At 49.6% G+C, this 12877-nt stretch overlaps 1 protein-coding gene across 8 annotated transcripts in view; it reads left to right on the top strand.

Annotated features, from left to right (window-relative positions):
• The window catches only part of RYR2 (ryanodine receptor 2), a 543025-nt gene that overhangs the window by 511863 nt on the left and 18285 nt on the right, over positions 1–12877 (top strand). For 7 of the 8 annotated variants that reach the window (XM_074373272.1, XM_074373274.1, XM_074373275.1 and 4 more), the window contains 8 exons: positions 294–361; positions 1841–1988; positions 2727–2813; positions 3387–3605; positions 4997–5127; positions 6418–6460; positions 9003–9136; positions 9585–9645. In XM_074373272.1, coding sequence (XP_074229373.1) covers positions 294–361; positions 1841–1988; positions 2727–2813; positions 3387–3605; positions 4997–5127; positions 6418–6460; positions 9003–9136; positions 9585–9645 — 891 coding nt within the window. The remainder of the gene's footprint in view (positions 1–293; positions 362–1840; positions 1989–2726; positions 2814–3386; positions 3606–4996; positions 5128–6417; positions 6461–9002; positions 9137–9584; positions 9646–12877) is intronic. The other variant, XM_074373273.1, reaches the window with a different exon arrangement.

Raw genomic sequence — 12877 nt, forward strand, 5'->3', positions numbered from 1 at the left:
GAGGGTGAGGTTTGAGATTTGAGTAGGTGAAGGAAGGAAGGTGGTTCTGAAATAAGGACAGTGGAAGGAGCTCAGAAAGTCGGACCCTCCTGCCGGCCTGGCAGGTGAGTGTGGGGAGGTCCGGTGGGTGCGGGAGGGGAAGGTGTGGACCGGGGAGCAAGGAGCCCGCCCTGCACTTCCATCTCAGAGCAGACAGGAGGGTGCCATTTATGGCACGTGGTCACAGGGTGCCCTGAACTCCTGCAAAGGTGACGTGTAATCCTGCTTCTCTTTTCCCCTTGGGCTCATCCAAGGAACAGGTGCCCAAAGAAGAGGAGAAGGAAGAAAAAGAAGAGAGCAAATCAGAACCCGAGAAAGCCGAGTACGTGTGGTGTCTGCGCCCTTCCTCCGTGCCGCACTGTCTCCAGGGGACGCCGGGGAGACCCTCCTGCTCAGGAGGACACCTGTCGTCTGGGTGGAGGGGCTGGTGGAGGACCAGCCCGTGGGTGGGGTGGCCTCCGACCCCTGCCCTTTCTGGTTCTGAGAGTTCCTCTCTCAGCAGAAGAGCCTCCAGTGGCTCTGAGTGATGCTGTCGACAAGATGACGGACTGCTGTAGTCCTTTGCGTAGAATCGAGCCTCTCGTGAAGGGAGGGGACAGACGTTCCCGATGCCTTGCCTGGAGCCTCTGGGGAGTGGTGTTCCACAGAGTGCAGCCCCAGGGCCACCTGCATAAAAGCTGCCTGGAGTTTATTAAGGACGCAGACCCCTGGGCCCCACCTAAGATCCTGAGTCCGCAGATCTGGTGTGAGGCCCAGGGGTCTCCACTTACCTTACTCCTGGGCCTAGGAGCTCAGTTGCAAACGCAGCAGTGAGAAGTAGAGAGCTGGGTGGGAAGGAGTGAAAACGTGTCCTTTCCTCAGCACAACGGCTTTCTGTTAGCAAATGAAACCTGCACCTCCCCCCAGGTGTACGTAGTTTTATATGCACATTTTCAGCAGTTGGGGAGATCAGGGTTTTATGTGCCTTAGGGCCCCTGTTCTCCACAGCCCTCTGCGTCCCTCCTCCAGTCACCCTCTTCTCTGGCCTGTCCTCACCGCCTGTCCCTTACAGTCAGCCCTACTCGTTGTCACAGATACTGCACTGTCGGGTCATTTGTAAACATGGCCACATAAATGACTGTTACCGTGAGATGCGGACCGTGTATAATGGCACAACAGTCATTTCAGCGGCAAGTCTTCAAGGTTAAAAATGGAGTTAGATAGATCTGTGGGTTCAGCGCAGTGAGTGCACGGAAGCACTCCGTGAAGACTTGGTATTTTGCACCTAGAGGGGTTCAGGTGTCAAACTTCAGTGCTTCTGATCCCGTTACTGTCTGCAGATTTAAGGTACTGACGTTCTTTATACGCGTGAACGGCCAGAAGCACACGCCTCTGACTGTAAGTCCGAAGAACTAGTCAGTGTTAAAGAACACTGTGTTCATGACTTAGAGCATTAAAATTATACTTTAAAAATGAGGTGTGTTGAAAAGTCACAGCCCAAAGACAGTCTCCGTTGTTACTCTCTTTTCAGTTATTTTATTGCCCGATTGGAAGGAAATACGGTGTGTTTAGATACAAAGATACTTCGAGCCTGTGAAATGCCCTGTAGATTTGAACTTCGCAGAATTATCCATCTGTAGGAGGCTATGATAAGCGAGAAGTCCTGCCTCTAATTCTGCAAGTCTGACCATTCTTGTTCATTGAAAGAGATACCAGTTGCTAAGACTGTATGATCTGAATATTTGTTTGTATATTTTGGCACGAAACCTGTTCGGTTCTTCAGTTTCAGGATGCCTTCTATTTCGTTCACTTGCGTTCGCAGGGGAGAAGACGGAGAAAAAGAAGACAAAGCCAAAGAAGACAAGGGCAAGCAGAGGCCGAGGCAGCCGCACACACACAGATACGGGGAGCCCGAGGCTCCCGAGTCGGCTTTCTGGAAGAAGATCATAGCCTCTCAGCAGAAGCTGCTCGTAAGATGTTTTAGAATGAGCTTCGTTACTGGCGTGTCGTAGGCCAGGCTCGTTCAGGCACCGCAAATACTCACTGACCGGGAGGTGGTGGGGAGCAACCAGGGAGCCAGGTCAGGCCTGGGGGGCGATACTTGCCTGTCTTAGTGTGGATGTGTTACCCTGGATGCCTTGGTCCCGGCTCCCTGCTGTCCAACCCAGAACCTCGACACGCCTTCCCTGTGCCTGAGGCCGCACCGTCTCTTCCTGCAGTAGCTTCCTAACTGGTCCCCTTCCTTTCGTGCGGGCCTCCAATCTGTTTTATACACAGCAGCTGGAATGTTCTTTCCAAATCACAGTCAGAGTGCATCAAGCCTGCAGCAGCCTGCCGTCCCCTCTAGAATAAAGTGATAATTGCAGCTGTAATAAGATGAGAGACTGACTTGCCCAGTAGTAACTTATCCTCAGAGCAAACTCATGGGAAAGGTTCTGTTGTTCAGCCCCCCTGCCAGACGGGAAAGCGATGCTACAAGAGTGATTACGTTCTTCTGAAATTGCTTCTCATCTGTGCGTGTGAGTGTGCTTCTCCGTGGGGTTTGCATTTTCTTATTCACGGTTATGTCTCCAGCTCCAGGAACGGGACTTTTGATACATAGTAGGCACTCAAGAAATAGTTTTGGGTAAATGAAGGAATGCTTTATTTAAGTTGTGGATTTCAAGTCTCTTGATTCAATGACCTCTTAATTCTTTTTTTACCTTCAGAACTATTTCGCTCGCAACTTTTACAACATGAGGATGTTAGCCTTGTTTGTCGCGTTTGCGATCAATTTCATCTTGCTCTTTTACAAGGTACGTACGTCTTCGTCTTCCAACAACCGTTTTGTGAACGACAGATAGACTGAATTGAATGTAGAGATTTCACAGATCCCCTAGTGAGCACCTCGAAACCTATTCTAAAATATATTCTGATGCAAGAGAAACCCTGAATCTCAGGCATGTCACTCTCTGGCACAGAAAGGCTTGATTTGCCCCCTCGCCCTGAGAAACGCCCCCGCTGGAGAATGTTCAGTTCGGCAAAGGGCTCGCCCACGGTGCTCACAGCCCCATTTGGCTGAGTTTCTCCCTTGTCCCCACAGCTGGGTGTGGCATGCCTGTACTGTATGAAGTTCTTTTGATCGTTGAGAAGGCAGCTTAGCCATCCGATTTCTTCCTGCACGCGTTGGAATCCTCATAACTGGTTAGATGAGAGGGATTTGCCATTGGTTCCTGAAAAGCTGTCTTCTTAGCCTTGGCTTTTAGTCCTTCCACTGTGCAGAGGCTGCACCTCCAGCTCCTGGCTGACAGGGCTGGGTTCCCTTGTTTCTTGTTCACCTGCGCGTCTTAGAGGAAGGAACTGACTGTCCTTTCAATGGTTGGAATCAGGTCTCCACTTCTTCTGTGGTTGAAGGAAGGGAGCCGCCCCCTCGCAGCTCAGGCGAAAATACCCGAGGCGGCAGCCTGGACGGCGGCTCGCCGCGAGTCATCGCCGTGCACTACGTGCTGGAGGAGAGCAGCGGCTACATGGAGCCCACGCTGCGCATCCTGGCCGTGCTGCACACGGTCATCGCCTTCTTCTGCATCATCGGGTACTACTGCCTGAAGGTGCGCAAGGGAGGGCCGGCCGTGTGCCCGGTGGGCGCGGGCCTGGGGAGGCGGCCGCGGACACAGGAGGTGCACGCACGTGGTTTGTGAGGGAACGTCCCAGGAACCATGCCTGCGGGCCAGGGAGCAGTCCCCACAGAGAAGAGGGGACATGGGGCTGGTGCAGACCCCATGGGGCACGTCACCGGCCTCCCTCCCGAAGTGGAGAGGCCCCTTCAGGGAGGTCCCAAGCTCTGGGGCGTTGGAGCCTGGCCTTAAAGCTCCGTGTTAACCAGGCCAGGCTGTGGCTGCCCTGGCGAGGATGTGGCTGTCTTCTTGCAGTTTCCCCTCCCAGACTGGTCGTTACTCACCTATGGCCACTCTCACGTATAACGTGACCCCACAGTGGTGATCCGCCCACTGTGTCACTAGCAGCACTCTGGGGGACGTCACGCTGAACCCTCACGTCGTTTAGATGGCTCTGCTACTGGGGACCTTGGCAGAAATGCTTCACAGTTTGTCCCACGTTCCCCAGAGGACAGTGCCCCACCAAGGGAACAGGGTGGCTGGCCCGGAACTTGAGACTGGCTTTCTGAGTGCCCAGGACTGCCCGTGACCTTCACAGACCTTTTTTTTCCTGGCACGACACCTTTCTGCTGGAGTGTCTTTATTGCACTGTCCCCAGCTTCTGACTGTGAAGATTCTAGAGGCCTTGAAGAACCAGACCCAGGGTAAACGACCAGAATGCAGAGTTTTCCCCAGAAGCTCCCTGCTGCCCCTCTTCCTCCCTTGCTGTTTGGGGAGGACATTCTTGGATATTTTCCAAGTGTCTGCATCTCTTTTGTATCTGTGCCTTGTGTAAAGTCTGTCCATATGAGGAGAGAATAAAATTCTGGACACATTTTGACAAATTGACAAAGATTTTTGCTGATGTTGAAATTAAAATTTATTTCAGAATAGCAAGTGGGCACGCTTGCAAGCATGGAATTATTAAAGAGATTTCTGAAATAAAACTCTACATTTTTTAGAAGCATGCATTTTGGAACATTAGTAACATTGCTCTGTTTCATTGCATCCATTTATATATGTATATGTAATATGCAAAAAACACAATTTTGTCTAATCTTTTTCTCTTCAACATTTAAATTGATTTCATTAGCACAATTGTCTGTGACCTTCTGTGTTTATAAATATATGCATATACATAATATCCATTCCATCTTCTGTTTTTCCCAAAACCTCAAGATGCCTCCTTCTGTCTAAATATTGCCAATTCATTTCCACTCAATTTTTACCTTCCTGGAAGTAACATGGGAAATATTTCTTTCTGAAAGCTGTTTTGTAAAGATAGTGACCACAGGAGATGCTAGTAAATCTAAACTAATTTTCACATGTTTACTTTTTAAATGTAGGTCCCACTGGTTATTTTTAAGCGAGAAAAGGAAGTAGCTCGAAAATTGGAATTCGATGGGCTTTATATTACAGAACAGCCTTCGGAAGATGATATTAAAGGCCAGTGGGATAGACTCGTAATCAACACACAGTGAGTAAAGACTTACATGAGACATTTCATGCTCAAAAATTTCAAGACGTAAAAAACTTTGCCCGAGTTCCTACAGATTTGTCAGAAGTTTAGCAGAGGTGCGTAAGAGTTACATATTCAACCAGGAAAACCAGTAGACTCAGCTCCAGCAGCCTCTTCATGGATGCCATCGGTTTTTGCCCTCTGTGTTCCGAATCCCTTCATCAGAAATGGCCGTGAGTCCATTTCCACAGCACTGATGGAATTTAGCATCCATTACTCTGTGCTCAGGGGGGTGTGCAGCTGGAGGTGCCTGGCCTCCCGTGCAGGCTTATCTCATCCAGAAGCAAAATCATTCATTAAGGAAAGAGTTGTAGCATTAAAGGCAAAACTATTGAATTTCACACTTTTAATCAAAGTTGGAAGATTTCAGTTGATATCATCCAGCAGCTAAACATTTAACTAGCTAAGCATTAGGACGTGTGAAATACAAGACAGGGAGACAAACACCTTTTCTGCACACTAAATATTCAGCCTGTGAGATCAGGATCCAGACTCCTAGCTGCTGGTTCAGGTACAAATCCATCTCATTTCCCAGCATGAGAGGTCTCAGTGATACAGTGTTTTTCAGCAGTTTGTACTACTCAGGGGTGAAATAGCTTCTTTTCACTGTGAGCAGTTCTGCTTATTCACAAAAAGTATGGTTTCTGATAGGTTGGGTTTTCTAGTGGGGATGATTTATTTGTGCATTATAAATGTTTACCCTAAATGCTCAGTGTTCTGCTTAGCAACTCCAGCTGCTTACGCCAAATCAAATCAGGTCTATCCTTTTAAGTCAGCTCTGTATCGGTGAAGATTCCAGTCGTGTTACAGTATGTTATGCTCAGTTTCCTTGAGGATGGCTGGTGGGAATGAGATTTTGTTACTTCATAGGAGAAACAATGACAGATTTTGAGATATTTTAATTTTTAAAGACAATTGACAAGGAAATGTATATATCAACACATTGTAAGTAAATAAAAATACAAATTTGCTTATTAATAAATGTACTCATGGTCTTCACCATTAAAATAGTAGCCCATAGTCTTTTTTGTGTTTATATGTATATATTAACATTTAAAATAATATTTAATATACTCAGGATAGAAAAATTATGGGATAAGAAGGGAAACAAATTCATTGTCATTTTTGTGAATGGAAGAATATATGTATGTATGTATTATTCTAAGTATTTTGTTTATTCCAAACAATGTCATTATTTATCATTTTTAAAATAATACTATTTTACTTACTTGCTTTTATATCTTTTAGGTCATTTCCCAATAACTACTGGGACAAATTTGTTAAAAGAAAGGTAATTCTTCTTAGCGGGCATACGTTTTCCGTTTTTTTGGTTTTTGTTTTTCCTTTAAGTGCAATTCAGATTTGGATTTGATGCAGCTCGTACGTAGAATGAGATGTTGCAGTGTGGTTCATCTTTCTGTTACTGTCATTTCAAAACAGCAATAGGATTGAATGTGAATTTCAAAAATTTCATGAGAAATCAGACTCTGCAGCTAAAGAATCCATAGGCCTGGCTTCCTTCACCTGTCCTCTGCCTCGGTGAATGGACAGTGCTCAGTCTGTGCGTGAGCACGCGCTGGGCAGAATTTCCCCTGAGATCGTTTGGGTGCCTGAAATTGACTGGAGGCTCTTTTCCGATGAGACAGCTAAGTCGCCAGGGCAGGGCTCCTCCTTCACAGGAAAGAGGAGGAGCTGTGGCATAACGACGAAGGACTGGGCTTCATTTACTTTATATAAGCTTTAAAGACCTTTTTATTTTTGTGCAGTTTTGGTCTTCTGGTGCACACCGCATCACAGGGTCCCAGAGAGCACGCAGGTTAAGGGTTCAGCTGCGGGGGCAGCACCTGCCAGAGCTCCGGTGTTGAGGGTCAGGGACCATCTCTGCTCCTCCTGCCACACAGGAATGAATGCAGATCACGCTTTGGAAAAACATAAGAAGTATTACCAGTACTTGTACATTGTAAAATACAGTAATCATTTTGTAGCTCCTGCTTATTCCTTGAACCCTCCAGTTGCCAAAATGACTCAGCGCACCGCCTCCACCACCGTGCGTTCCAGCTCCAGGGCCTGTGTCTGGAGCGGACGGCCCCACGTGGAGTGGCCTTTTCCCTGGATTCCACTGGTGCGGTGCTCCTCGGGGGCTGGTTAGCACCCAGCAGCTGAGGGGAAGTAGAGAGTTTGCCAATAATTTAAACCAAGTACATCATTTAAAGTGAAGCACCTTAAAAAAACAAAACAAAACAAGACTCCCTGGTTGGAAGGAGTGTGTGTGGATTTTCATTTGGTGCGAGTTTGTGGCCTCCTGGGGGCCATGGAGAAGCAGGGTTGTGCTAATGCATCTGAGCGCCTCCAAACTAGGCAAGAGCTTTGACAATAATTTTTAAGTAATTTCAGCTAGATAATTTGAACACTTTATTCTTATTCATTATTTAACAGAATAAAGAAGAAACTTCTCAGTTATTAAAGCGAGAGTTTCTCTGAAGGAAACTACGCATTTGCAGTCAAATTAAATAGACAGGTTGTAGTTGCAGCTGGGGCGATTCCTGGCGCTGCTGCTGCAGGGCCCGCTCTGTCCCCGGGCGAGGACGCAGCCCGGGGCCCTGCAGGTCAGCCCAGCCCATCGTCAGTGCTGCGGGAACAGAGCGAACCGACGGCTCTAATTAACCTAAACAGCGCACGCGCGTGGGCTCCCCAGCTCCCACCTTCTGTTTCCATTACTTGACCTGGTTGGATGCGTTCAGAAGAGGCTCATTTTTGTACCTGCTCGTCCTTTTCTTTCTCTTTCTTTTTCCTTCGTTCACTCTGATCTTTGACTGCAACAACCGCCCTCCTTCTTCCCCGGTTCTCATTTCCTTTGCTTCTCCCGTGTTCCTGGTCCGTGCTTTCTTATCCTTCTTTTCCTCTTTTTCTGCCAGTTCTCTCTCCTCCCATGTTTTGTTCATTACCTCTTCTGTTGCCTCCATTGCGCTGCTGAGCGGGACTCCCACGTAAACTTTGGGCTGAGAGTGGCTGTATCACAGAGCTGGACGTGCCTGAGCCCACGTCTATACACTGATCTAAAAACCTGACTCCTGGGTGAGGCCAGGGAAATGTGACAGCAGAGAGGGGTTGCTAAGAAGTGATCCCGTTGGTGGGCAGGGAATCCATACCAGATGAGAATCAAACTGAGGACACGTGGGTGGTGAGGTTCCAGGTCCCGGTGCTGTTGAAGAAGGGCTGGGGTCGGATGCTGGGGGAGGGGGTAGTCGAGTGGTTGCCGTGGAGACCACGGAGGGGATGCCAGCCTGTCCTGGCTAGCCCAGCGGCCTCTGCAGATCTTTGCTGGGACTCAGCCTTGCCTGGATGCAACCTCACCCCACCTCTTGCCAAGCTTAGCAGCCTTGGGCATGTTACATTCTCTAAGTCACGGTTTCTTTATCTACAGAATAGGATGCTAGCAACAGGAGGCTTACATTTTGTGATGGCCACGGGAGAGAAAGCAAGTCAGACTTCTTAGCATAATTCCTGGCACAAAGGATGAATTTGGTAGAAATTTCTTTCACTACATTCTCTCCCACCTCTGTACCCATTTATTTCAGGCCCTCCCCTCTTTTTGCAGGCCTTCCTCTCTGGAATAAGAAATCTTGTTCTTCTGCTAGGTTTTATTTAAGACACCATAAGTTCTCTTAGACCTTAAGTGATCACGGAAAATGAGCCGTAAGCTAGATTTTTAAGTGAACTTGAAAGTAAGACAAATACATACTGTGTATAAAATAATCAGATGTGCAAATGTACATACGTAGAGGGGTTATGTCATGGTGAAGGCCAGCACAGGGCTTCTCTTCTTGCCCCAGGTTATGGATAAATACGGGGAATTCTATGGCCGAGACAGAATCAGCGAGCTGCTTGGCATGGACAAAGCCGCCCTGGACTTCAGCGACGCCCGGGAAAAGAAGAAGCCGAAGAAAGACAGCTCCCTGTCGGCCGTGTGAGTGTTCCCGCCGCCCGTCTGGCAGGTCTGGGGGCAAAGGAGGGAAAGTGGGCGCGCGCTGAGCTCGCTGGTGCGTTGGCCTCCCTCCTCCCGTGTCCGAGGAAGAGGTGAGGGGGCAGGGGAGCAGGACGCATGGGAAGTCAGCTTTGCACTCCTGGGTGTTTCGAGCTATGGAATCATTGGATTTAATCTATTGATTTTGAAGGTGCCTTTTTCATTATTTATACAAAGCAGGAAAAGAGAAAGACTTATGTTCTGAATTTGATTTACCTTTTTATCCCTAGATACCACTTAAGTTAAAATAAAAGATGCAAAAGCTCAATATTTGACTATGTTATTTGAATGTTTCCTGTTTGAAAAGGGCTGTTACCGGGAATAATTGTTACGTACAAAGTGAGTCCCGGCTTCACGCGCACAGCTACAGCTTCTCCTTTTCTCTTTCCAGACTGAGCTCCATCGATGTGAAGTATCAGATGTGGAAGCTGGGAGTCGTTTTCACTGACAACGTAAGTAACGCACACGCTGGCGAGGCGAGTGGTCGGGCGTCTGCAGGTGGGAGGGCTGCTGCTGAAGGAAGGTGTCCAAGTATCAGTTAGTTTAATACTGACCGTATCTGAGAAGGACTCACAGAAATGTGTGACTCATCCGCCATCTCTCATTGTGCTGCTTTCAATTGCTGGAAGGTTAAAATGAAAATATATTTATACAGGAAAGCAAAACTGAGAATCAAATCCATCTGTATTTCCATTTAGGCTTTAGCTAAGCAATGACATTTTTCAAATTTTTATAGATGTTTAAAAGAAAGTTCTAAATTTTTAAAAGATTTTTTCTTTAACAGTAATTGCAATCAGTGTGTTTCCGCCAAATTAAGTCATTAAATTGTTGTGTTCTTTTACTTCACGGATCCCTTTTCTATCAAAGAGCCTAAGACCCTGTGAATTAAGCATGGGACCCCAGCATATATCCAACTGTAAGGAAAAAATCGCCCGTTACTAAAAGCCACCAGCTGTCAAGGCAGAGAATCACATTGCTCCATAGCACTTCTGGTTCTTAGAGTTCTCAATGTAAATAATTATCCGTTGTTGTGTGCTCTCACCTGCCGGCGAGGGGACATGCTAGGGAGGATCCGGAAACGGGGCTGCATAGGTGGGCTACGCTTGTTTGCTGCCGGACCCCATCCCGCCCCTCGCTGCTGCAGAAGGGGCGCAGAGCACCCCCGAGCCGTCTGCCGGCCCTGCTGCTGAGCTTCCTCCCCCGCGCATCTCGCTTCGTCTCAGAAGCTCAGGCTGATTTTGGCACTGGCTTGTGTGGTGCACCTCAGCCCGTTCTCCTCAAGACCTGCGACACCCTCCCAAACTCCCCCGCCTCTGTCCTCACCTGCTGTGGGCCCGGAACTCGGGCATCTCTGAGACCCCTCCAGAGAGCTCAAACTCAGGCCTTGTAGGTGTTGTTTTTAGGACAGTCAACTGTTAGGAAGGTGTCTTGCGGGGCCGCTGCTCACCTAACAATGGGGGCAACTCCCCTGAATACAAAGGAGGCTCTCTGACTCCACGCCAGCGTTTCCCACCCGAACAGCCCCGTCGGCTTCTGCCTGCAGAGCCAGCCCTCCTACTCCGCACTTGCAGGCCCCCCTCCCGCCCAGGGGCAACCCGCGATGCTCCTCCTGCTGTGTGGTTCTCTTCTCCGTTCTCCGGGGAACGGGGCGTGGACGGATCCTGGAGGGAGTCTGAAGGCGCTTCTCCGACTCCACCCGTGTGGACTGTTAGACTGCAGGTGCAGGGCCGGTCGCCTCACGGCGCGCAGTGTCTCTGCGACGCGCCAGGGTTACCAGGTGAAACAGGGACGCCCAGTGAAGTCTGCGTTTCAGATTGTGAAGTGCATCTACCTGTGCAGCTTCCAGCGTAAGCACATCCCGAGCATCACACGGCACAGACGTGCAGCTTATCCTTTTCTGATGTTCAGGCTTAGCTGGGAAGCCTGTCGTTTTGATTTGCTCTGTCGTGCTCTGTAGGCCTGTGGACAGTCCACACACGCGTCCTGGCATCTCCCTACTCATCGTCTGCCCACAGACTGCTCCTGTCCCCTCAGCCTGTGCGCTGCTCAGCAGCCTGGTCTCAGGCCGAAGGCCCCACGGCAGCCTCGCCACCTTGCACGTCCCCGCCCCTCCCCACCAGGCCCAGGCCCCTGTCCCCAGCGCTCCCTTTCTGTTCGTATTTCCGTTTTTCCGGCTCCCAAGCTCAAGTCATTAACCTGACTCCTCCCCCTTTTCCTTCTTCCAATCAGTGCGTTTAATGCTGTGCCTCCCTCCACCCGTTTCTGTCTTTTATATGGTTCTCCTTTCCACCTTTACCAGTTTTGCAGCTGGTCGCTGCTCTGATCAGCTGGCCTGTGTGCGTGTCCAGCCATCCCCTCGTTTCATGGCTGCGCCATTGTCACTTCTTTTCGAAGGTGGCTTAACCTGAGGGAGTAAGCTCACTGTCCCCATTGCTAAACTGGGGCCAACATGGCCTGTTTGTCAGGGTCTTACGAGACGACAGTGAGAGGCTGTGTGTGAGTATTTGGGACAGTGAGCAGCGCCTGGTAGGTGCTCAAGAAGTGTTCACAGGATGCGCCTTTTTCTGCACTGTTGTTCTGCTCCGGGTGCTCCAGTGGCCCCCACGAGCCTGCGGGGTGTACCCACACTCCTGCCCTGCTCTCAGAGCCCTCCAGCCCTGCCGTGCCTTCCAGCCTCAACCCCCAAATCAGAAACTCACCATCACACCGAACCGCCCTTCCTGAGGGTGCCTTGCACCGTCCCACCTCAGTGTCTGATTTTACACGCTGGTTTCTGTTTCCCACTCCGTCTCTGGCTTCAGCCCCATGGTGCCCGGGAAATCTCTTGTGCCGCCTCAGCCTCCCTGTCTTGTTCACTGTTGTTAAAGATGAAGATATATTCTAGTCAGAATGAAGGTGTCCACCCTCCCCCAGATGGGCAGCTCCTGACTCCAATGGCAAAGCGTGCCTTATGCAGAAGACACTCCAATCCAAACAGTAAGAGTGGTCACGGTATGGCTCATCCTCCTTTACTCACTGCCTCCCACCGCACAAAAGAACACGTACATTTTTCTGACCTATATGAAGTTCATCCCTTACAGTGACTGTCATCAAGAAGATTTCTACAAATAGTACCAATGGTGTTAGTGGGCGCGTTACAGCCTTCTGTCACATCAGACAGTACCGGGTGTCCCCCGGACGGACTTTGACTCACGTAGAATGAGCTGCTTGGTCAGTGAAGCACTCCTGTACTCCCGTGTAACTAGTAGGTCGTAATAGACCCGGGTCAGGGGGTGAATAAATGAGTGACTGAGGGAAGGGGCGGGGGAGGGGGGTTGGCTGGTTCTCTCACCGCAGAGCAGGCGTCCCGCCTGGGGCAGTTTGTCCCCCAGGTGGCATCTGGCAGAGCCTGGAGACACTTTTGGTTGTCACGCCCAGGGAGGGGGACGCTGCTAACTGGCATGCTGTGGTGCACAGGACGGCCCCACAAGGAGTGGTCTGGGCAGGCTGTCGCAGGGCCGAGGTGGGTGTTGGCAAGCTGCTGGTGAGCTGAGGGTCAGCACGTTTCTCTCGACGTGCTCACTCCTGGGGGAAGAGCAGGAACAGCCACCCCCGATGTGAAGGAGAGAATGGCACTGAACCCTGCAGAACCAACTGATCAAAGTAAAACGTGCAAATAGACTGAAAGGACTACTCAGAATTAAG

Source organism: Camelus bactrianus, chromosome 11 (genome assembly GCF_048773025.1).
Source record: "Camelus bactrianus isolate YW-2024 breed Bactrian camel chromosome 11, ASM4877302v1, whole genome shotgun sequence".
In the NCBI taxonomy this organism is placed as follows: domain Eukaryota; kingdom Metazoa; phylum Chordata; class Mammalia; order Artiodactyla; family Camelidae; genus Camelus; species Camelus bactrianus.